The sequence below is a fragment of the Microcaecilia unicolor genome, chromosome 5 (assembly GCF_901765095.1).
Source record: "Microcaecilia unicolor chromosome 5, aMicUni1.1, whole genome shotgun sequence".
Classification (NCBI taxonomy): Eukaryota; Metazoa; Chordata; class Amphibia; order Gymnophiona; family Siphonopidae; genus Microcaecilia; species Microcaecilia unicolor.
In genome coordinates, this window is record NC_044035.1 from 301,308,817 (window position 1) to 301,331,626 (window position 22,810).

General features: G+C 41.5%; 1 protein-coding gene across 1 annotated transcript in view; it reads left to right on the forward strand.

Moving 5' to 3' along the window:
- RPGRIP1L (RPGRIP1 like) overlaps positions 1-22,810 on the forward strand; it is a 343,339-nt gene that overhangs the window by 291,272 nt on the left and 29,257 nt on the right. Inside the window, 1 exon segment of the mRNA XM_030204315.1 lies at positions 11,454-11,640. Coding sequence (XP_030060175.1) covers positions 11,454-11,640 — 187 coding nt within the window.

The window sequence follows — 22,810 nt, forward strand, 5'->3', positions numbered from 1 at the left end:
TTTTTTATGCATGTGAATGTGGAATGCTTGAGGTTATTAGTTGAAACTGAATAACCTTTCCAGGCCTTCATCTTTCTTTTCAAATTTGAATATGAAAAGCATATTCAAGTCAAAGACCATCACTTTAATGACATTTGGCAGTCATTTGATTTATTAGGTTTTCAAAAAAGAAATTCCTTTAAATATTTCATCATACTAGGCTAATCCCAGTAATATTGCCAGCTGAAGCCTTGTACCTCTATTAGCAGAGACAGAATGGTGTGATATTTTCCCCGTCATCCTAGAAAAAAATATCCATGAATTTCCTGAATAATATAATAACCTTATTGAAATATTCAGATTTGAGTTTTTAGTTAGCACCTTAGGATACTTTATAAAATGGAAATTTATTTAAAAAGAGGTAGTACAATTTATCAAATATTAAATGAGGCTAGATATTAATGAAAATTGTTCTTTAAGAACTGAGGGGGTCTTTTGCTAAAGATTAGCTCAATTTATCTGCAGCAGGGCCCATTTTATTCCTATGGGCCCTCCCGCAGATAACTCGAGGTAATCTTTAATAAAAGACCCCCTGAATGTTTTTACAATAGGAACTAAGTGCTCTTATCAATCTGAATAATTCTTTAAACTGCATTTAAATGCAGTAGTATCATTGATTTAGAGTAATCCTGATTATTGGTAACTAAGGGGCCCTTTTACAAAACCATGATAGAGCTACCACGGCAGTGATGCACAGCAAATTGGCCCTACCGCAGGAACCCAGTGGTAGTGCTGGTGTGTGCCACATGCCATTTCTGGTGCTCAAAAAAACTTTTATTTTTTAGTGCCGGGGTTTACCCGGCGATAATCGGGCAGCTCCATGCGCTGCCCAGTTACCGCCGGGTTAGCGTGGGAGCCCTTATTGCCTCCTAAATAGGAGGTAGTAAGGGCTCCCCCAGGAAATTGCCATGCGGCAAGTGCTTAACTTACCAAACGGCCATTTCTGTTTCTAAAAAATCCTGTTACCTGCTGTAGAAAATAGGGCCTTGGCGCATGGCAAACCCACACGCTGGGTCCTTTTACCGCAGCTTGGTAAAAGAACCCCTAAATTTCTAATGGTATGTAAGGAAATACTCTGTCAAACAGAGGAGAATATAAGAATGATACAACATAGCAAATGAAGATGCCAAATTTTGACAACTTGAGCTTCTGAACAATGTAGAATTGATCCCAATGAATGTATGTATCATTCTGTGTTCCACAATTTATAAAGCACATTAGTTATGCATTTTTTGAGATCTCTGGTCTATATTCATTGGTGACTTTACAAATTTGCATTCAAAATTCTTGCCTTTAAGAAGTAGCAGTTTAGTTTAAAGCTTAGTTCCACAATAAACCTGAATTCACATCAGTGTGTGCATATTAATTCATAGCCCTAGTGATTAAAATAAAGAAATTAACCCTATGCAATTTTTATTAAAATATGGTCAAAAAATACTGGGTCCATTTTACAAAGAAAATTATATATGTTTACCAGGTACCAGTGAACATAACTTCCCTATGGGTAGAATTTGAAACATTATTACCATAATTTTATATATGGCGCTCAAAATTGTGTGCACAAAAATGAATGTGTACCCAATTTGTGGGCAATTTAATTAACGAGCCAATTAACTTCAATAATTGGGCGCTAATCAATTATTGGCACTAGTTGGTAGTAATTTAAATTTGTGCACACATGTTTAGGCACCTGGATCCACATGTAAATTTTACATGTGGATCCAAAAAGGGAACATGGCCATGGTGGATCAGCAGTATTCCTGTAATTTACACACAGTTTTATAGAATAAGGGAGATCTGAAAGTAATTTAGTGTAAATCCTTTTGTGTGCAGATCCTGGTGCCAAACACTATTCTATAAATGGCACCCAATTCTAAGTGCCGTTTATAGAATAGTGTTTAGCATACATTTTTATTGATACCCAAATTTAGGCACTGTTTATAGAATTGAATCCCATATGGATAGTTCGGGGCGAAAACATGCCTGATATAGGTATTAGTATATATGTAATTGCAAATTCATGTTTTTAGATGCTTCATTATGAATTTCTATTATTAAATTATTAAAATTTAGGGTCCTGTTTACTACTACTACTAACTAGCATTTCTAAAGCGCTACTAGGGTTACGCAGCGCTGTACAATTACTAAGGTGCGCTAGCATTTTTAGCACACGCAAATGCTAGAGACGCCCATTGTGACAAAGCTAGCACTTGGAGCCCCACAGAGAAGCAGCTAATCCCTGAACTATGGTTTCTAGAAGCCCTTGCAAGCAGGAGAGAGGAGGGTAGCACCAAAAGGGTGGAATGGATCTCCAACCCCAGCAGGGGGAGCAGTGGCTCAGTGCTAGGTGAGCCAGTTGCTCCCTTCCCCACTAGAGGGAGAAGGGGAGGTGGAGCTCAGTCCCTTAGCTGCATCGCCAGTATATAATTCCCTCCAGCTGTGAGAGGAGAGAGAGCTTTCCGGGTGGCTCCCAGCCACCAGGAGCGAGAGGAAACTGATTGAGAGAGAAGCTGCCATGGAGTAAGTGGAGGACGGAAAGGGCCTGCCACTGGAGCTTCCCTAGGGGGGAAGAGTAAGCTGCCATGGAGTGTGAGAATGTAAATGTAGCCCTGTCTAGCACATGAAGGCAGTGTGAGAGGCCACAGGGGTGTGGTGCTGTGAGGTAGGAGGAAAGCTGCCAGCCCTGTTTGGTACAGGGTCCTCCTGGGTACTGTGAAGAGGACAGGGGCATTAAGTAGTGGTTTCCTTTGAAGAGACTGTTTGTGAAAAGGGTTGAATTATTGGGATGTAAAGAACAACAGGCTGAACTTTGACTGAGCCCATCTGAGGGAGAGAGGGGAAGGTAGTGCAAAGGAAGTGAGTCTGAACTGTTAAGGAACTGAATGTTGGCTGGAGTTTGGAACCCAGCCTGAACCCTGTTTGTGAACTGCATTTCAATTTTGAGAGTGGAACTGAATTGAGAATAAAGCACTTTGGTCTTATGTCCTTTTGGCAGTCTGGTTCTTTGCTGGAAACCTGTAAGCCTAACAGGCCTGCCGGCCCCAACCCAGAGTGGAGGAAGCGGACCCCTTTACACCATATATTCCTAATGTTTAGCACGTGCTAAAAATGATAGCACACCTGTAGCATAGCTTAGTAAACAAGGCCCTTATTGATGTACATCTGTGTGTATTTTGTATAGTGAAATAGGTTACACTCCTTTGTTATATAAGTCTTCTACTACAATTTGTGATCCTTTAGAAAACTCCTTCTCTTCAACATGCCAGGGTTTGGGCTACCAGCCTCCCTTGGTCTAGCTATCCTTTCCTTTCATCCATATTCAAATTATACAACATATATGCTGATTGTCCAAGGATTTAATAGCCTAACTTTGAGGCCCTTTTACAAAGGTACGTTAGGCACTATTCGCATGCAGTGTTCGCCTAAATGAGACTACCGCTAGGCTACTGTGCCCCCCTGGCGGTAATTTATTTATTTCCTCCCACGTGCATCGTTTCTGGCAGTAATCAGCAGTTGACACATGTCAACTGGTCACCATACGTGTATTGTATGAGCTCTTACTCCTATATAAGTGTGTGGCATTAAGGGCTCAGGCTGGTTTTGGACATGTGCTGGTTTCAATTTTACCACATGCCCTTTCCGGTCCATTAAAAAAAGCTATTTTTTGCAGACATGGTAAAAACTGCCCGGCGTACGGCCAAAAGATGTGCCTACACTACCACAGGTCACTTTTTACCACAGTAGCCTGACAGTAGTCTCATTTAGGCATGTTCTGCACGCATGTAGCACCTAACACACTCTGCTCCTAATTTAGGCTCTGAGATTTACGCCAAATAAAATATGGCATAAATGGCCATGACTAAATTTGGACATGTGGAGAGACACTTGGTGTATTCTATATACTGCATAGAAATCTAAGCCTATTCTATAATATATAGGTATGCTTTAGAGAATATTCCTAGGCGTATTTTTTTTCCATGCAGAATTTTCAGGCGCCATATATAGAATCTACTCCAATATGTCTTGCTGGATCAGACCAAAGATACATTGAGTCCAGTATCCTAGATGCATTCTTTGTTTCTTACTGACAGGGATAAGTGGTGGCTTTCCCAAGTCTTCATGGCTAGTAATGGTTTTCCTCCTGTATCTTGTCCAAACCCCTTAAACCCAGGTGTGCTAATGCTTGACAACATCCTCTGGCAATAAATTACACAGCTTTATTGTGTACTGAGTGGGAAAAAAAACTCACTTTCTCTAATTTGTTTTAAATCTGCTGGTGCTTGGTTTCTTAGAGTGCCCCTTCTGTTATTGCTATTTGAATGGATAAAGAACAATTCCCGATTTACCTGTTCAAGCCCACTCATGATTTAATAAATCTCTAACCTATCCCTGCTCAGGCCCAGATGCACTAAACTTTATCGACCCTTTAACGAAGAAATTTTCAACCGTAGCATGCATTAAAGGCCATTTTCCGACGACGCTAGCAGCTAACGAAAACAGAATGCAAACGAGTCACTTCCAATTGTAATGTGGACAATTCGGAATGCACTAACCATACCGACGATTGCACCGAATCAGTTACTGCGATATATTTAACGTGAAGTCAGACCTGTCGTTAAGGCCTGAGCTGTCATACAGACACTGCTCCCCGCTTCTCCCTGCAGCATAAAAATCCAAGCTGGCACGTTTGAAAATATAAATAACCCACACAAACACGTGGCTCCCCGCTTCCCCCTGCTTAAAATATAAAATCAAACCAAAAATAAAAAAAGGATCGGGAGGGGGCAAAGACGCTCGTCAGAAGCGTCCTGTATGGACGGCCTTGCCCCCCCCCCCCCCCCCCCCGAGGTCGCCGCTGCTCCCCGCTTTCCCCTGTATTAACAAAAATCAAAAGTTTAGCAGCCCTGGCCCCCCTCCCTTCCTGTCTCTTTCTCCTACTCCCACAGCTCCGCCTCCCACCATCCTCTGCCCCCGTGCCCCACCCCATGAGGTAGTCGCCGCAGCCGCTCCCCCCTCCACCGGACCCCCCCTCCGCCTTACCGGGCCCGCGCAGTGCCTCTCACCTCTGTGTGAAGGCGCTGCACGGACAAGAAGATCATCTGATGGCTGCAAGTCTTCAGAAGGACGTCTCTCCTTCCCTGACCTGGGCCCACCCCTTCTGACGTAAGTAACCTTTCTTCTTAGGCAATAGAAAGTAGCTGTTAATGTGGAAATTAGTGTTCACTAATGTAAAATGAGCGGGTGAATGGGTGGGGACTGTGCCTTGCTGTTAATGTGGAGTAATTACCACATGTTTACTGTTGAGACAGTAGATAATGTGGCACAGTTAATGTTACCTGAATAAATATAGCTAGCTGCAATTCCTTATTTGCAATGCAGCTAATATGCCATTGAGATATTTCTTCAGCATTAACTATGTGGGAGGTTGCTAGGAATGCCTCCAACAGTTATCACAGGTTTTACAGTTACAGTAGAAGTCCAAAAGTCTATATTACTCAGAGATTGGGCCGGTCCAGATTTTTAGACTTTTTGAATTCTCAAGCATTACTTTCAAAATTCAAATGTAAGGAAGAATGAACTGGCAAATTTTGTTGATTTATTGATTAACAAATACAGAATGGTTCGTTTTTTTAAAATGGGTGTATTTACAGGAAAAACATACAGTAAAAAAGAAACAAATATTATGTTTCATTGAATTAAATCATGTTTGGAGAGGGTGACTAAGACTCAAAAACCAAAGGAAGATGGTACTGTAAAAGGGGGGGGGAACAAAAGAAATAGCAGGATAGCCTATTCACTTATTTCTACAGTCTGTTTCACGATAGCGAAGGACCCATAACTTCTGGATTGGTAACCCCTCTACCTTCAAGAAAAAACTAATTGCAGTGGGTCATAGAAAGCATAGGTATTTTCCTGTAAAATTTGTTTTTGAATGTTCATTTTTTCCTGTTCAAATGTTTGATTGTAACATTTAAAAGCTCAAATTTAAAAAAAAATGGGTATACAGTATTTATACGTTCATTTCTGCAACTTCTATTGTGTCTGCTGCACTGCATGTCGATGGAACACTAGTTTGATCAGCAGATACTCTATTACTTTCTTTAAATACTTTCATATATCAACTTGTTTACGACTTTGTAATTTCTTAGTGATAAGATTATTCTGCACTAGGGTCATGTGCATAATGTCTTGAAGACTAAAGTTATGGTTCTGTTCCACGAATTTAATAACTTTCTGTTTCCGTGCACTTTTTGACTGTAGCCCAAGATATCTCTTCTTTTTCAACTTTGTCATATTCTTCACCTGATACTTCTGAATAATTCTCTTCTTTCTTATGAGTTGTAATGCTTTCAATTATTTCTTGATCAGTCAAAGTGCCTGCAACTTCAACATCATCTTTAGTGCATATCCACTCTTCTGTCATGTTGGTTAAGTTTGCATAGAGGGTTGTCTTCCGGAGCTAAGTTAACAGATTCCATCAGTTCTTGTACTTCAAGTACCCTCTGCTTTACAAGGAATGCTTCAAAATCTTCATCTCAATCACATTCTAGATCTGCAAACATCATGTTTAGTTGACAGAAGTTCCATGCGTATTCGCAGACTTTGGATCTACTTTATTCATTCAAAGTTGTATGTGATCTTGGAAACATTGCCTACCTTTGTACAACGAACATCATGAGACTCCTGAAGCAGGCATTTTGACGCTGAAACTTAGCAGCTGTGTCAAGTCATTTGAGTTGTTTAAATAAAGATCACCTTTTGAACTAGTGTCTCCCTTGGTGTTTTGGAAGAGCCTATCTACCCTACTCCTTGGATTCTGTCTTGCTGACTCACTTAGGGACTGAGTGTTCTTCCACTTTGTGTGGTTGTCAGCCATAGCGTTTGCCACAGTCTTCAAAGAACTACAGGCTTGACAGTGTTCCGTACAGTCATGAGTGAAAATATTGCATCTTTGATAGCAAAAATGCATTGAAATTCTATAAGGTTGACATTCTTATTCAATATTTCCATCAAAAAATCATTTTTATAATGACATTTAAATTTCCTAATGACTCCTTGAGTTGAATCAGTGATGTTACATTTGGTGGCAAGTAACAGGCAAAAATATTCCAGCAATCATTTTGATTCATGTGGATGGGTCCTACAGTTGTCAAGAAGTAGCAGGCACATTGTATTTGCAGGCTTTCCCAGAACCAATAATGGGGAAACATAATCAAACTGAACCTTATGAAAAATCTTCCTAGCAGCCCTATTCTGAATCAGTCGTAATATCGTGTAATCTGGGAAAGGGTGTGAGTGAAGAGATCAAATGGGTAGATGACAAAAAAAATTATACAAAGGTAGTTTAAGCTCAAGCATGCTATGAAGAATGTTTATTTCTTTCTTCCCAACCCAGAGGAATACTCCACGCACAAAGATATGAGAAAATACTAAGTTTTTATTCACTTACCAAGGTAGAAAAATAGACAGCCAATAATGATAACATTTGCAAAGCTTTTCTCATGGGAGTGCACCCAGGATGCATACAAGTGCAATCTCAAAGTACATTTCCACAGAGGTAGGAAATACAACCACTTATATATAGAAAACTTAACATTGAGTCTATGGGATACCTGTCACTAGGCCTGCCTTTTTTCATGTTCCTCTTTGCTTCTACAGCTGATCAAGATTAGCAGGGTAGCCCACAACAACATCTTACCGATTAGCTTGCTTCACCGGTCATTTCATCAGCAACCTTTTATCTTATGCCTGCATATCCAGATAATTTGCAGAAAACCCTTATACACATTCTGTCCTATGCCCCTGGCTGGAACATTTTAGCTCTTGGTTCCTCTTTCTACAAAGCTTGTTTGTCATGTAGGCTCATTTCTGGGTCACAGAAGGGACATGATTTTTAGATCAAGCTCTTAGGACTTAGGACTTTGGTTCAGAGAAGGCCCAGACAGGTTCATTATCATATTCCCCTTGAAGGCCTGCGTAAGCAAGGGCTTCACAAACAAGGATATGCGAGTTTGATGATGGTGGGAAATGTCCCAATGTACATAACAGTCCAGTCCTGCGGCTGGAACTGTGACCTGTCTTCAGGTGCAATACGTTAGTACCCCGGTTATAGGCTGTCTTAGGTCGCGAGTGGGAAGTAGATGCTCACTTTACCCGTCCTGGCCACACGACCTCCAGAGCACTAAGATGTATAAGTGGGCCAAGGGCACACAGAACAATGTGGTCAGAATATGTATCTAACGGATAATTGGAAACAGTACCCCCCCCCCCCCCGGACCTTATATTAATTGTAACTTCCAATATTCCCCGTGGTTGCTGAGGAAAAGGACCTGATTGGCAAGCTTATTCTATAAACTAAGTAATAAAAGCCAAAAACTTGTAATGCATAATAAACCTAAATATAATATATCTTGTAATAATCTTAAAATCAATATGTCTTATAATAAACTGAATCTAAAACTAATGCATCTTATAATAAACCTAAAATAAACATGTCATATAATAAACAACCTAAAAGTAATATGTCGTATAGTAAAAGGAATCTTGTATTGGTATGTAACTTTTCATGGAGGGCAAAAAGCTTGTCCTGTAGGTCTTATTTCTTACTACTATCAGTTATATATTTTGGCAAGGTATTGAAGTAATGGATTACATATTATTCTAACAGCAGTCTTACACAACAGCATTCATGTTTTCATATTCATCACTAATGTTACGGTCTATGTCATAGAGTCCAGCTTCAGCATTGTGGTTATAATAAATATAATTAATCCAGTCAACATTCTTATTAATAGTCACCCACCAGAAAATAGACTGAAATCCCGCAGCAATTTGGTTACGGGCTTTATACTCGTCAGGCACCCCCCCCCCCCCCCCCACCCCACCCCCCTTGGCACACCAATAGCATCTAAGCAAACTGCTTCATCAAATGAACCAGGAATTTCCCTCTTTTCTCAGATCTTTTCACAACTGAGGAAAGGTTTGTCAACATGCTGTGGGGCAATAGCAATAGGTATTATCAATTGGACTAGGGCACATTGTCCTTGCCATTTATGGGGTAGGGCCGGATATAGGGTTCTGTTACCGCAATACCACCACACGTCTGCTCGAGAGCGTGTGAAATCAGAAAAATCCAGATTACCACTAGATGTGATGGTGGTGTTGCGTGAGGATAGATTTCCCACCAAATAGGGGTTGGTAACCTTTTTTCTACAAATGCAGGTTTGGAATTTGGTTCCCGGTATAGGTGGCTTGAATCATGGGGGTACCTTCTGGCTGCCTTTGGGAGTCTCTGGAAACAAAAAACTGAGAGACAGACAAGATTGATCATTAGTTTTGGTACCTTGGAGTAATTTTAACATGCATACAGCACCATTATAGTCATTAATAAAATTAGCGAAACAAGATAGGCCTATCATTATGAAAGTGCTGAGGTACAACCAGGTAACCTAAATACTGCAGTGAGCCAGATTGCTTGCACCCGTCCAGCATGAAGGTCATAATTTACAATTTTTACAGGACCTGAATAAGAACAGAGTTAAGATCAGCAAACAGTTTGGCCTTAAGGCCTAGGCTACATGAAATAAATGTGCATTTTGGGTTTTTTTCTCCTGTGCATTTGTGCATGACTTTTAATAACTGCACTAAGGATTTCTCTAGTCAAGATTCACTTGTAACTTATCTGAACAAAATTGCGCCTAGTTGTATTGATGAAGGATGATTGTGGACCTATATTTTATATTTGTGCTCACTAATGCTATTACAGTGAGTTATTTTGTTGCATAGTGATGTATCTTAAGTGCTAATTTTTGTTACATTCATACAAGCATAGTTTTCTATGATCTTGTCCCTTTATAATCAAATGTTTCTGTATATGCCTTTGCATTTAGTAGCCACTATAACATTCATATTTGCTCTTTCTGCTATGAAGAAATTTCACTTGGGTTTCTACTTTTCCTTATATGCCCTAACATTAATCAAGGTTGAATTTATATTGCATTTTGCAACGTTTCTAACATAACGGGAATCAGTGCTGGGCTCTGCTGACACTCATGCCCTGCAACTCATGGTTTATATTCTACATTTTGCTGTTATGCATAGTGTTCAGTTAGTTAGGAATACCCTGCTGTATGCATTGAAAAGGATGTTTGCTTTGTTGAACATACTCATACTATGGGCTCTGTTTACTAAGCCGTTGTAGAGGCACACTAGTGTTTTAGCACATACTAACCATGTAGATGCCCAAAATATTCCTTTAGGTGTCTACATGGTTAGCAGGCACTAATGTTTAGCACACGCTAAAAATGCGCACCAGAGATCCTAATATGTTTTATGGTACTTGATAGCTGTCACCCTTATCTCACTCAATGTTAAAGGATTTAACAATTCAATAAAAAGGAACAAAATCCTTACTACCCTTTCAAAATATACTCCTGATTTCCTTTTACTACTACTACTATTTAGCATTTCTATAGCGCTACAAGGCGTACACAGCGCTGCATTCTTATAAGAAACACATTTATTAGCTGCAGACTCTGCCAAGCTGCAAGCTGAATGGTCACACCCACCTATATATTTGCCTGCAGAGGGGAAAAATGGAGTAGCTATTTTAATTAGAAAAAGAGCTGATATAAAACTAGTATCCCAATCTAATGACTCCTCAGGGTGTTGGGTTAAGGTAAATGTCTTGGTTAATAACACTTCCTTATCAACATATGCACACCTAATGTTGATTGCCCAGAATTCTTCCATGTCATAGCTGATACTATAATAAATGAGGGAGATACCTGCATTTTAGGAGGAGATTTTAATTTGATACAAAATCCAGAATTGGATAAGAAATTTAAAAAATGAAGGCTTGGTACGCACTTCAGAATGTGTGTGGAGGAGTGGCCTAGTGGTTAGGGTGGTGGACTTTGGTCCTGGGGAACTGAGGAACTGAGTTCGATTCCCACTTCAGGCACAGGCAGCTCCTTGTGACTCTGAGCAAGTCACTTAACCCTCCATTGCCCCATGTAAGCCGCATTGAGCCTGCCATGAGTGGAAAAGCGCGGGGTACAAATGTAACAAAAATAAAAAAATTATAAATGTCGCAACTGAAATTACAAGATGTGTGGCGTATAATCCATAATATGGAAAAACATTTCTTTTTATTCACCTCCACACAATTAGTACTCCCGAATAGATTATTTCTTAGTATCAAGTTCACTCCTCACTTTGATTAATCACTTCAGTAATTAATCAAACAGCAATGGAGCTTATTCCCAAGTTTACAATATTCTTCTGCCTATAGCATTGTATCATATAGTGCTACAGTAGTCACTGGGATGTTAAGAGAGGTTAACGATTTGTTTATAGCTTTTAAAGTAACAAAGCAAACTAATTCACATAATTTTAATTGTTGTTCTTTGTAGCCATCAGAAAGAATTCGCATTGAGATTATTTCCCTAACATTCAATGATGGTTCTGAAGTATTATTGGATGATACTATAAAGAAGTTGTTTGTTGAATACAGATTCCTCAATTTTGCTAAAGAAGAGACTCCAGTTTCACTGCCAAAACTCAAAGGAGGTCAATGGATTCACTATAATTATAGCAATGGTATGTAATTTTCATGTTCTATTAGATTGGAATACTTTTTTGTGGAAAGATTTCAGTTTGGTGGCTTAGTGGGTTATTGCATTTTTTAGACTGGCCAACAAACCTATTAGAGCAGAAATCGCCCCAAATGGGGTCATGACTTGGGTGGGCTCTCCAGAGGTGCATAATTATTCTTCACATTTGAGGGGTCATACAATTTTATTTAGCTATGATAGTGGGTCACTAATTCAAAAGGATTGATAAGCATTACATTAGAATAAGTTCTGGCTGGGATTCTATACATACAACACAGTCTATTGATATGGGATGTGCTCAGGTTAGGAGTCCGGGGATGTATTCTTAATAATAGAAAGTAGGACTGTCAGCCACAAAAGACACAGGTATTCACTGTAGGTAGGATCATTGGGGTTCTAATGAAAAGGTACAGATAACATAAAACAACCGTTTGTTGCTAACATGCCTTCCCACTAGGGTGCTCAAAATACCATACAATTCAGTCTATAGTAACAGTAAAGCAGTAAACAACAAGTTGAAAAGTGCATACTTAGTGTGACAAAATAGCATGTTTCCCCTTCGTCCATCTGAAAACTCATGAATGTCTATAAAAAGACTCAGATGGGCATTTTCGATATGACATCTTAAGTATGACTGGACATTTTGCAAAAAGGATTAGTTGCTTCCAAAATACACATACTAGTGTCTACCTGTTGCAGCACCTTTCATGATTATTTCCCCTTTTTTTGTTGAGCTAGGAAGTCCTGTCAGAGAGAACTTGCTATCCTGCATGTCCTTGGTGAAAACCAAGTTACTTATATGTAGCAGATGTTCTTGATGGATAGAAGGATACAAGTCCACACATACCTATCCGTCTCCCCTACCAAGGTGTTGTATTCCACTCTGCTTGAATAAAAGACTGAAGCAGTCCCCACATGACAACAGCAGGCGAAAAATGATGCACATGCGCAGTAAGCTTCTGAAAAGTTTCTGGATGCATCAAAGCTGGATAATCTATATTGGGCTCCATTAATGACATCACCCATTGATGAGGACTGGTATCCTGCTGTCCACTGAGAACACCTGCTTACAAGTAAATAACTTTGTTATCTCTTATCTATGCTGTCATTGCTGCTGACTACCAGCTTCTGCCCACAAACATTTTTTTGTTCTGCTCTTGTCAAAAAGCTTTTTAACTGAGTGGACTCACTAAACCTCGGAGTTTGTTCAGTCTTGCTTGTTGCTCTTTTCTGGTGCAGCTAATCAGTATTCAGGGTTGTATTCCATAAACACACCATGGTGAAAGGGATCTGTAAAATCTGTACCACTGACCTCCAAGCCCCAACTACTTTTAAATATATCAAGGTCAATGGCACACCTAGTAGTGCATCTCATAACAGATTTTAAAACTGATCAAACAATGGTACTTTGGCTTAAACTGATCCCTCGCACAAACTAAATCTTAAATGTGATCCATCTCGTGGGTGAGAAAATTTACTGAGAGAAATCAAAAACAGACATAGTAGAAAATTCTCAGACTGTCTACTCTATGGGCCAAAGTCCACTCTTAAATTAAAATCATTTACCATATATACTTGACTGTAAGTCAAGAAATTTAGGTTAAAAAAACCAGGGGTCATAAGAACATAAGCGTTACTATACTGGGGCAGACCAAAGGTCCATCAAGCCCAGTATCCTGTTTCCAACAGTGGCCAAACCAGATCACAAAACAGTAAAACAGATTTTATGCAGCTTATCCTAGAAATAATCAGTGGGTTTTCCCAAGTCCATCTTAATAATGGCTTCTGGACTTTTAAGAGATTATCCAAACCTTTTTTAAACCCTGCTAAACTACCTGCTTTACCACATTTTCTGGCAACAAATTTAATTATACGTTGAGTGAAGAAATATTTTCTCCTATTCGTTTTAAATGTACTACTTGTAGCTTCATTATGTGCCTTCTAGTATTTTTGGAAAGAGTGAACAAGCAATTCACATCCACCCACTCCACTTAGTATTTTATAGACCTCTATCATATCTCCCCTCAGCCTTCTCTTCTCCAAGCTGAAGAGCCCTAGCCACTTTAACCCTTCCTTGTAGGGAAATCATCCCATCCCCTTATCATTTTCGTCACGCTTCTCTGTACCTTTTCTAATTCCGCTATATCTTTTTTAAGATGCAGTGACCAGAATTGCACACAGTAATTGAGGTGCATTCACACCATGGAGTGATACAAAGGCATTATAACATTCTCATTTTTGTTTTCTATTCCTTTCCTAATACTTTTTAACATTCTATTTGCTTTATTAGCTGCCACTGCACACTGGGCAGAGGGTTTCAATGTATCATCACTGATGATACCTAGATCCTTTAACTGGGCAGTGACTCCTAATGTGGAACTTTGCATCACATAGTTATAATTTGGGTTCTTCTTTCCCATATGCATCACTTTGCACTTGCTCATATTAATCATCATCTGTCATTTAGATTCAACAACTTTTAATAATTTTGTGTGATCATTAAATGTAATACCTCACTAGTTATTCCCATCTGTATATCATTTATAAATAATGTTAAAAAGCAGTGGTCCCAGCACAGACCCCTGGGGATCCCCACTATCTACTCTTCTCCATTGAAAATACTAACCATTTAACCCTACTCTCTGTTTTCTATCCTTTAACCAGTTTTTAATCCACAATAGGACATTACCTACTCTCCCATGACTTTCTGATTTCCTCAGGAGTCTTTCATGAGGTACTTTGTCAAATGCCTTTTGAAAATCCAGATACACAATATCGACCAGCTTACCTTTATCCACATGTTTATTCACCCCTTCAGAGGAATGTGGTAGGTTGGTGAGGCACGATTTGCCTTGACTAAATCCATGTTTGCTTTAGCTCATTAATCCATGCTTATGTATGTGCTCTGTAATTTTGTTCTTTATAATAGTCTCTACCATTTTGCCCAACACTGACATCAGACTGACTACTACTACTACTATTTAGCATTTCTATAGCGCTACAAGGTGTATACAGTGCTGCACAAACATAGAAGAAAGACAGTCCCTGCTCAAAGAGCTTACAATCTGGTCTATAATTTCCTGGATCACCTCTGGAACCCTTTTTAAAAATGGGCTTTTCATTGGCCACCCTCCAATCTTCCAGTATCAGGCTGGATTTTAAAATTTGTGTATTACTAGCAGTAGCTCTGCAAGTTCATTTTTCAATTCTATCAGTCCTCTGGGATGTATACCATCCAGTCCAGGTGATTTACTGCTCTTCAGTTTGACTAATTGCCCCATTACATCTTACAGGTTTACAGAGATTTGTTTCAGTTTCTTTCATTCTGGTATCTCTCCCACATCTTTCTCGTGAAGACTGAAGCAAAGAATTAATGTAATCTCTCCACTATGGCCTTGTCTTCCCTGAGTTCCCCTTTTACCCCTCAGTCCTCTAGCAGTCCGACTGATTCTTTTATTGGCTTCTTGCTTCTGATATACCTAAAAAAAGTTTTTACTGTGTGGTTTTGCCTCCAATGCACTCTTCTTTTCAAAGTCTTTCAGGATGAGGGAGCCCATTGCTGCAGTTGTACATCTCACCAACAAGGGACACATATTCTTTCTAAGCCCCTGGGATATTTATAGCAATAATAAAGTTGTGGCACATTTCTACTTGCATCTCTGATAATTTAGTACAAAAAAAATTAAAAAAGCACAATAATTGGGCTATCTCACCAGACATGTATGTAGGTAACCACACATCCACATTCTCTCCAATACTGTTAAGACAGTGGGTGAAACATCATGCACACTCTATTGGGGGTCATGGACCATCTGTACAGCACTTTCCATGCATTCTCTACTGTGGGGTTGTGATATAATGTGACAAGTTATTATCTGCTGTTTTCTGTAATTTTATTTCTTACTTTGTGAACTGTGTTGTACCCAAAAGGGGATATAGCAGTATACAAGCTTATATTGATATTGTGGTGTATGTGTGTGTCATTCTTTTCTTTGTTTATGGCCTCAACATATATACGGGTCATCCCAGTTTTGGCCATTTTTAGTCCCAAAACTTCCCTCAACTTATTCATGAGACTGACTTATAGTCGAGTATATATATAGTGATATAAATAATTTTGTAAGGTCTAACTCTTGTCACCAATAATGGTTTGATAAATGCATACAAATTAGAATCTAACAGAACTCCCATGTTGCAATCCTGTTATTTTAAATGGAATTGCACCTTGTCTAGCAAGAGTGAAATATCTTGATTGTGAAGTGATGCCTTTCCCATAAATAGAACTTTAGTTTTAGCAGAATCTCATAATAATTTGTTTCAATCATCCATATATGGATCACTTCCAAAGACTGATTCAATAAGAGGGATGTTTCCTAAGCTGCATTATACATCTACCACTGGTTTTACAACACCAGGGCCGAACTGACAGTGGTTGGGGCCCCCGTGCAATAAGGGTCATCAGGGCCCCCTCCTCAGCCACTGCCCACCACCACCCTCCTCACGCACATTACAGCCCCTCCACCACTACAGTTGTCACCCCTCTCCCACACACTACATTCCCCTGCAAGTGTGTCCTACCTTGAAGGTTCCTGGTGGATGGTGCTGGCGGGTCTCAGCAGCCATTTTTTAAAACACAGCAGCGCCGGCCCTGGGCACACTAGTGGCAGCGGGCAGGAAAAAGTGGGATTCTTTCCTCCCCAGCTAACCCCGAAGAAGCCACCAGACCACCAGGGCCCTTCAAGTAGGACCTACGACAGTGGCGGGTAACCGGGCAGAGCTTCTGGGCCCTCGAGCACTTCTCAGTTGCCCAAATGGTCAGTCTTCCCATGTACAATACGGACATTTAACAGCTACTACACACTAAAACCAGCTGTGGTGGATAGGAGCTGGTCACAGGTGGAGAAGAAACAGTGATAAGATATTGCCAGCTGTGACAGCTAGTGCATGCAGTCTGTAATGTATGCCACTGTCATGACTGCCAGTAGCACAGCTGCACTTAACACCTCCACAAGAGGTGGTGGTATGTGCAGCCACACTATTAGCAATCCAGTAGCACAGCCATTGCTCTCTAATGCAATAGCCCTGAGAATACCCCCAGTCAAGCCTCAAGCCTCTCCCTCTAATCCCCCATCCCAGTCAAGCCCCACCCCCCCTGAACAGAACCCCCCCCAAGTTCAGAATCCCCTCCACATCATAACTCCCAATGAGATCCTCCCATCCAATTTCAGAATGCTTTCTAAGCCCCACACCAGTGTCTTTAACCATACTTTCTTTTTTCACCACAACCACCCCTGAGATTTACCAGGGGTATCCCTGGTCGTGTAGTGAAAAGGGGCAGGAGCTGTTCCCCTTTAGTCTATTCCACCAGCTCTGGGGTTCAAAATGGCTGATATGACCCTGAGAAATGCTACTGCAAGCCTACAGTTGAGAGTCATATGGAACCCAGTTTCCCAGGATCAAAGTCCACTGCACTAACCATTAGGCCACTCTTCCACTCTATTTTGATTCAGTTACTTTAGAATCATGTGACTGTTCTGTTGTTAAAGAAACATCAACCTGTACCCCTCCTGGTATGATGGATCCGGTATTGCGGACTATCAAGAAATTGATCTTACAAGATCTGGAGATGTTTGAACTTGATCATCCTTGGAAGAATGTCAATCTTTCTAAAGTTGAACATACAGCATTACAACATTTAAGCCAGGATAAATCTATTGCTATCCACCAGGCTGACAAGGGAGGAGCAATAGTGCTTCAAGATCTAGTGGAATATAAACAAGAAATTTATCATCAATTATCTGATACTACAATATATTCTCTATTAGATACAGATCCTTCAGAATCTATTTTTCAGAAAGTGACAGAGATAACACTGGTGGGTAAGAGAAAAGAGCTTCTTAGCACAAGCAGAATATCAATTTCTAAACTATACTCAATATAAAATCCCAGTGTTATATACTTTCTCCGAGGCCAAGCAGGCTGCTTGTTCTCACATGTGGGTCGACGTCCGCGTCAGCCCAGGAATCGGCATTTTGCAAGCAAAATATTTTAAAAATTTTGCCAGAGTTTTCTGGCATGTGTGCAGCGCACACTGCACATGCGCAGACTGATTTCCCGCCCGTCGCATGAGCACTTTTCAGTTTTTCTTTCTCAGCATTGAAGTGCAGCAGTGTTTGTTTTCTGCTCCTCTCAGGCCCAGGAAGAGTCATCTTCGTTTGCGATTTTGTTCGCTTCTCTTTTTTTGCTTTTTCTTCACAAGATTTAAACAAAAAAAATAAGGTTCCTGTAGTTTTCCCTTTAGTTTTTTTCCCTATTTCAAGTTTTCTTTCTTTTTAGTCGTGGCCGGCCTTAGGTCGCGCGGTCGGGTTCTCCCCTTTTCTCTTTTGTGCCTTTTTCTGATTTTTAGGCACAATCATGTCTTTTGATTTCACTGAAGCCATTTTTCTTCCATGTCATTGAAGACTCCCAGCGGCTTCAAGTGTTGTACGTGGTGCAACCGGACTATCTCAGGTAACGATACCCACGCCTGGTGTATTCAGTGCCTTGGACCCGATCATAGCCCAGCCACTTGAAGTCTGTGTCTTCATATGAAGAAACAGGCCCAAGCATCTTGAGAGGCTCAACGTGAAAAAATTTGGGGGGCTCAGTCCGGTCCTTCGACGTCGACATCTACATCGGTACCGAGGTTGGCAGCGTCAGCGTCGACATTGAAGGGAGCATCGACGTCAGGGAGAGAGGTAATGCCTGCTATGAAACCAACTCGTGCTGGGAGCAGTGAGGTGTCGAGTGGGTCTCCACTTGTCTCGAGGCCTCCTGTTATGCAGGGCCCCCGGGACCGGCCTTTGTCAGACCCAGCCCCGAGGAGGCGTGAGGATTCCATGTCCTCCCCATCGGTACCGAGGAGTCTCGATGACGAGCGTTGAGTGAAGGCAGGCGCTCAGCAGTCCATGCGAATGACTATTCAGGTGCTAGAACTACTGGGGTTCATAATCAATTACCCCAAGTCCCATCTCACTCCAGTCCAAAAGTTGCAATTCATTGGAGCCCTCTTGAACACAAAGACAGTTCAAGCTTATCTTCCCAAGGCAAGGGCAGACAACCTCCTGTCCCTGGTGTCCATATCTCGAGCGTCTCAACAGGTCACGGCTCAGCAGATGTTGAGGCTTCTGGGCCACATGGCCTCCACAGTTCATGTAACTCCCATGGCACGCCTACACATGAGATCGACTCAATGGACCCTAGCTTCCCAGTGGTACCAAGCTGCAGGGAGTCTAGAGGATGTAATCCAACTGTCCACTGACTTTTGCAATTCTCTTCAGTGGTGGACAATTCGATCCAATTTGACCTTGGGATGTCCTTTCCAAATTCCTCAGCCACAAAAATTACTGCCGACAGATGCATCCCTCCTGGGGTGGAGAGCTCATGTAGATGGGCTTCACACTCAAGGAGCCTGGTCCTTTCGGGAAAAAGGTCTTCAGATCAATCTCCTGGAATTGCGGGCGATCTGGAACGCTCTAAAGGCTTTCAGGAATTGGCTGTCCAACCAAATTATATTGATTCAGACAATCAGGTTGCCATGTACTACACCAACAAGCAGGGGGGCACCGGATCTCGCCCTCTGTGTCAGGAAGCCGTCCAGATGTGGCTTTGGGCTCGCCGTCACGGCATGTTTCTCCAAGCCACTTATCTGGCAGGCGTAAACAACACACTGGCCGACAGGTTGAGCAGGATAATGCAACCTCACGAGTGGTCACTGAACATGGGCATAGTCCGCAAGATCTTCCAAGCGTGGGGCACCCCCTCAGTGGATCTTTTTGCCACTCAGATCATTCACAAGGTCCCTCAGTTCTGTACCAGGCTTCAGGCCCACGTTAGACTAGTGTCAGATGCTTTTCTCCTGCATTGGAGGACAGGCCTTCTGTATTCGTATCCTCCCATACCTCTGGTGGGGAGGACTTTGCTGAAACTCAAGCAAGACTGCGGAACCATGATCCTAATTGCACCCTTCTGGCTGCATCAGATTTGGTTCCCTCTTCTTCTGGAGTTGTCCTCTGAAGAACCGTAGAGATTGGACTGTTTTCCATCTTTCATCACCCAGAACGCTTCTATATCCCAACCTCCAGTCTCTGGCTTTCAAGGCCTGGATGTTGAGAGCTTAGAATTCACCTCCTTGGGTCTTTCAGGGGGCGACTCTCGAGTCTTGCTTCCAGGAAAGATTCCACGAAGAGGTGTTACTCTTTTAAATGGAGGAGGTTTGCCGTCTGGTGTGACAGGAAGGCTCTAGATCCTCTTTCTTGTCCGACACAGACCCTGCTTGAATACTTTCTGCACTTATCAGAGTCTGGTCTCAAGACCAACTCCGTAAGAGTTCACCATAGTACGATTAGTGCTTATCATCGCTGTGTAGAAGATAAGCCTATCTCTGGACAGCCTTTAGTTGTTCGCTTCATGAGAGGTTTGCTTTTGTCAAAGCCCCCGGTCAAACCTCCACCAGTGTCATGGGATCTCAACGTCGTTCTCACCCAGCTGATGAAAGCTCCTTTTGAGCCACTGAATTCCTGCCATCTGAAGTACTTGACCTGGAAGGTCATTTTCTTGGTGGCTGTTAATTCAGCTCGTAGGGTTAGTGAGCTTCAGGCCTTGGTAGTGCATGCACCTTATATCAAGTTTCATCATAACAGAGTAGTCCTCCGCATGCACCCTATGTTCCTGCCGAAGGTGGTGTCGGAGTTCCATCTGAACCAGTCAATTGTCTTGCCAACATTTTTCCCTGTCCTCATACCCGCCATAGAAAAAGCAGTTTACATACCTTGGACTGCAAGAGAGCATTGGCCTTTTACGTGGAGCGGACAAAGCCCTTCAGACAGTCTGCCCAGTTGTTTGTTTCTTTCGATCCCAACAGGAGGGGAGTCGCCATTGGAAAACGCACAATCTCCAGTTGGCTAGCAGATTGCATTTCCTTCACTTATGCCAAAGCTGGGCTGACTCTAGAGGGTCATGTCACGGCTCATAGTGTTAGAGCCATGGCTGCGTCAGTGGCTCACTTGAAGTCAGCCTCCATTGAAGAGATTTGCAAGGCTGCAATGTGGTCATCAGTCCACACATTCATATCTCAGTACTGCCTTCAGCAGGACACCCGACGTGACAGTTGATTTAGGCAGTCAGTGCTGCAAAATCTGTTCAGGGTTTAGGATCCAACTCCACCCCCTAGACCCATTTTTGTTCTGTTCCAGGCTGCACTCTCAGTTAGGTGTTTATGGTTTCAGCTCAATCTATCTTATGTCCTTGCCGTTGCGAGGCCCAATTGACCAATGTTCATTGTTTTGAGTGAGCCTGGATGCTAGGGATACCCCACATGTGAGAATAAGCAGACCTGCTTGTCCTTGGAGAAAGCAAAGATACTTACCTGTAGCAGGTATTCTCAGAGGACAGCAGGCTGATTGTTCTCACAAACCCGTCCACCTCCCTTTTGGAGTTGTTATTTATTTCTCTATATGCTTTTGGATTTAACTGAGGAGAAGTGCTCACACAACGGGCAGGAACTCAGTCCATGCATGCGTGACGCGCGCTACACATGTGCCAGAAGACTCTGGCAAACCTTTTTTAATATTTTGCTTGCAAAATGCCAATTCCTGGGCCGAAGCGGAAATCGACCCACATGTGAGAACAATCAGCCTGCTGCCTTCGGAGAATACCTGCTACAGGTAAGTATCTTTGCTTTACCAAAAATTCATAAGAATTTGGACCACCCTCTGGGACATCCCATTATTTCTGCAACCTTTGGTTCCTGTTATTAGGTCATTTGTGAAGGTTAGCACTCATTTTCTACGGCGGTTGGATGCTTTGTTTTTGACTGAGGGAGACTCTGTATTGCTCATAACTTTGGATGTCACTTCCCTTTATACCAACATTCCACAGAATGAAGCTGTATCTGTTTTTCAAAAGGTTCTCTGCTCCTCATCCTCATATGGTTCCCACAAAGTTTGTAGTTTCCTCAGTCCAACAAATAGTTAAGCTCTGGAACTTGTTGCCGTAGAATGTGTTAACAGTGGTTAGCATATCTGGATTTTAAAAAGGTTTGGACAAGTTCCTGGAAGAAAAATTCATAGTCTGCTATTGAGATAGACATGGGGAAGCCACTGCTTGCCCTGGGATTGATAGCATGGAATGTTGCTACTGTTTGGGTTTCTGCCAGGTACTTGTGGCCTGGCTTGGCCACTGTTGGAAACAGGATACTAGGCTAGATGGACCATTGGTCTGATCCAGTATGGCTATTCTTATGTTCTTATGTAAGGTCAGCATAGCTCAGTTGGGCACCATCGTTCCTCACTTCTGCCTCTCTGGAGGTGTACATATTTTTATGCTAATATCTAAGACTAGGAGAGTTCTGTGAATCTCATACCTACTCATAAAGATTCTGGGAGATGCCACATATAAGCGCTGTCAGATGACGTCACCTATGTGTATAACTGATTATCCTGATGTCCTCAGAGAACACTTGTTACAGGTAAGCAATTTACTTTCATATTGTCTATCTGGAAATGTGAATTAAGGTCAGGTCTTCTGTTTTTCTGACACTATAGAAAGAAAAACACATTAAAAAGTCATTTTTTTCCAGTGAAAACCTAAGGCTGTAGCTTTGTTCAGTCCACTGCTCTGTAGCTTGGTTACTGCATGTTATGGCAGGAGAGGAGGATTAAATTACTGAGGCTGTCAGAAAGGACAAGCACTCTGCCATACATTATCATTATCACTGGCTTCTTGGGTGAAAGAAAATGCAGTAAATCCTCTTCAGTACAAAGTAATAAAGGCCGCTGGCTTTTACATTCATGACTGCCAGTGCCATTAACAGAAAATGACAGCTATGTGGCACACTTAGATGTTGCTTGTATCTTTCTTGACACGGTGCACATAAACCTGCCAGTACATGACATCAGATCACATGAGTGTTCAGATTAAATTCCAACTTTCATTGCTGCTCTCTTTTCCTTGCTTTGAGGGAGCACTGAGGAAAAAAAAGTCATCTTTTCTGTCTTTAAAAAATAAAATCAAAGAGAATGAGATAGGGTCTTGGGGATATATGGGAGAGGTAGAAATGTGTCAGTTTTGGAGCAACCATTCTTCTCCAGTTCATTTGATTTTCTTACTTTTTTTGA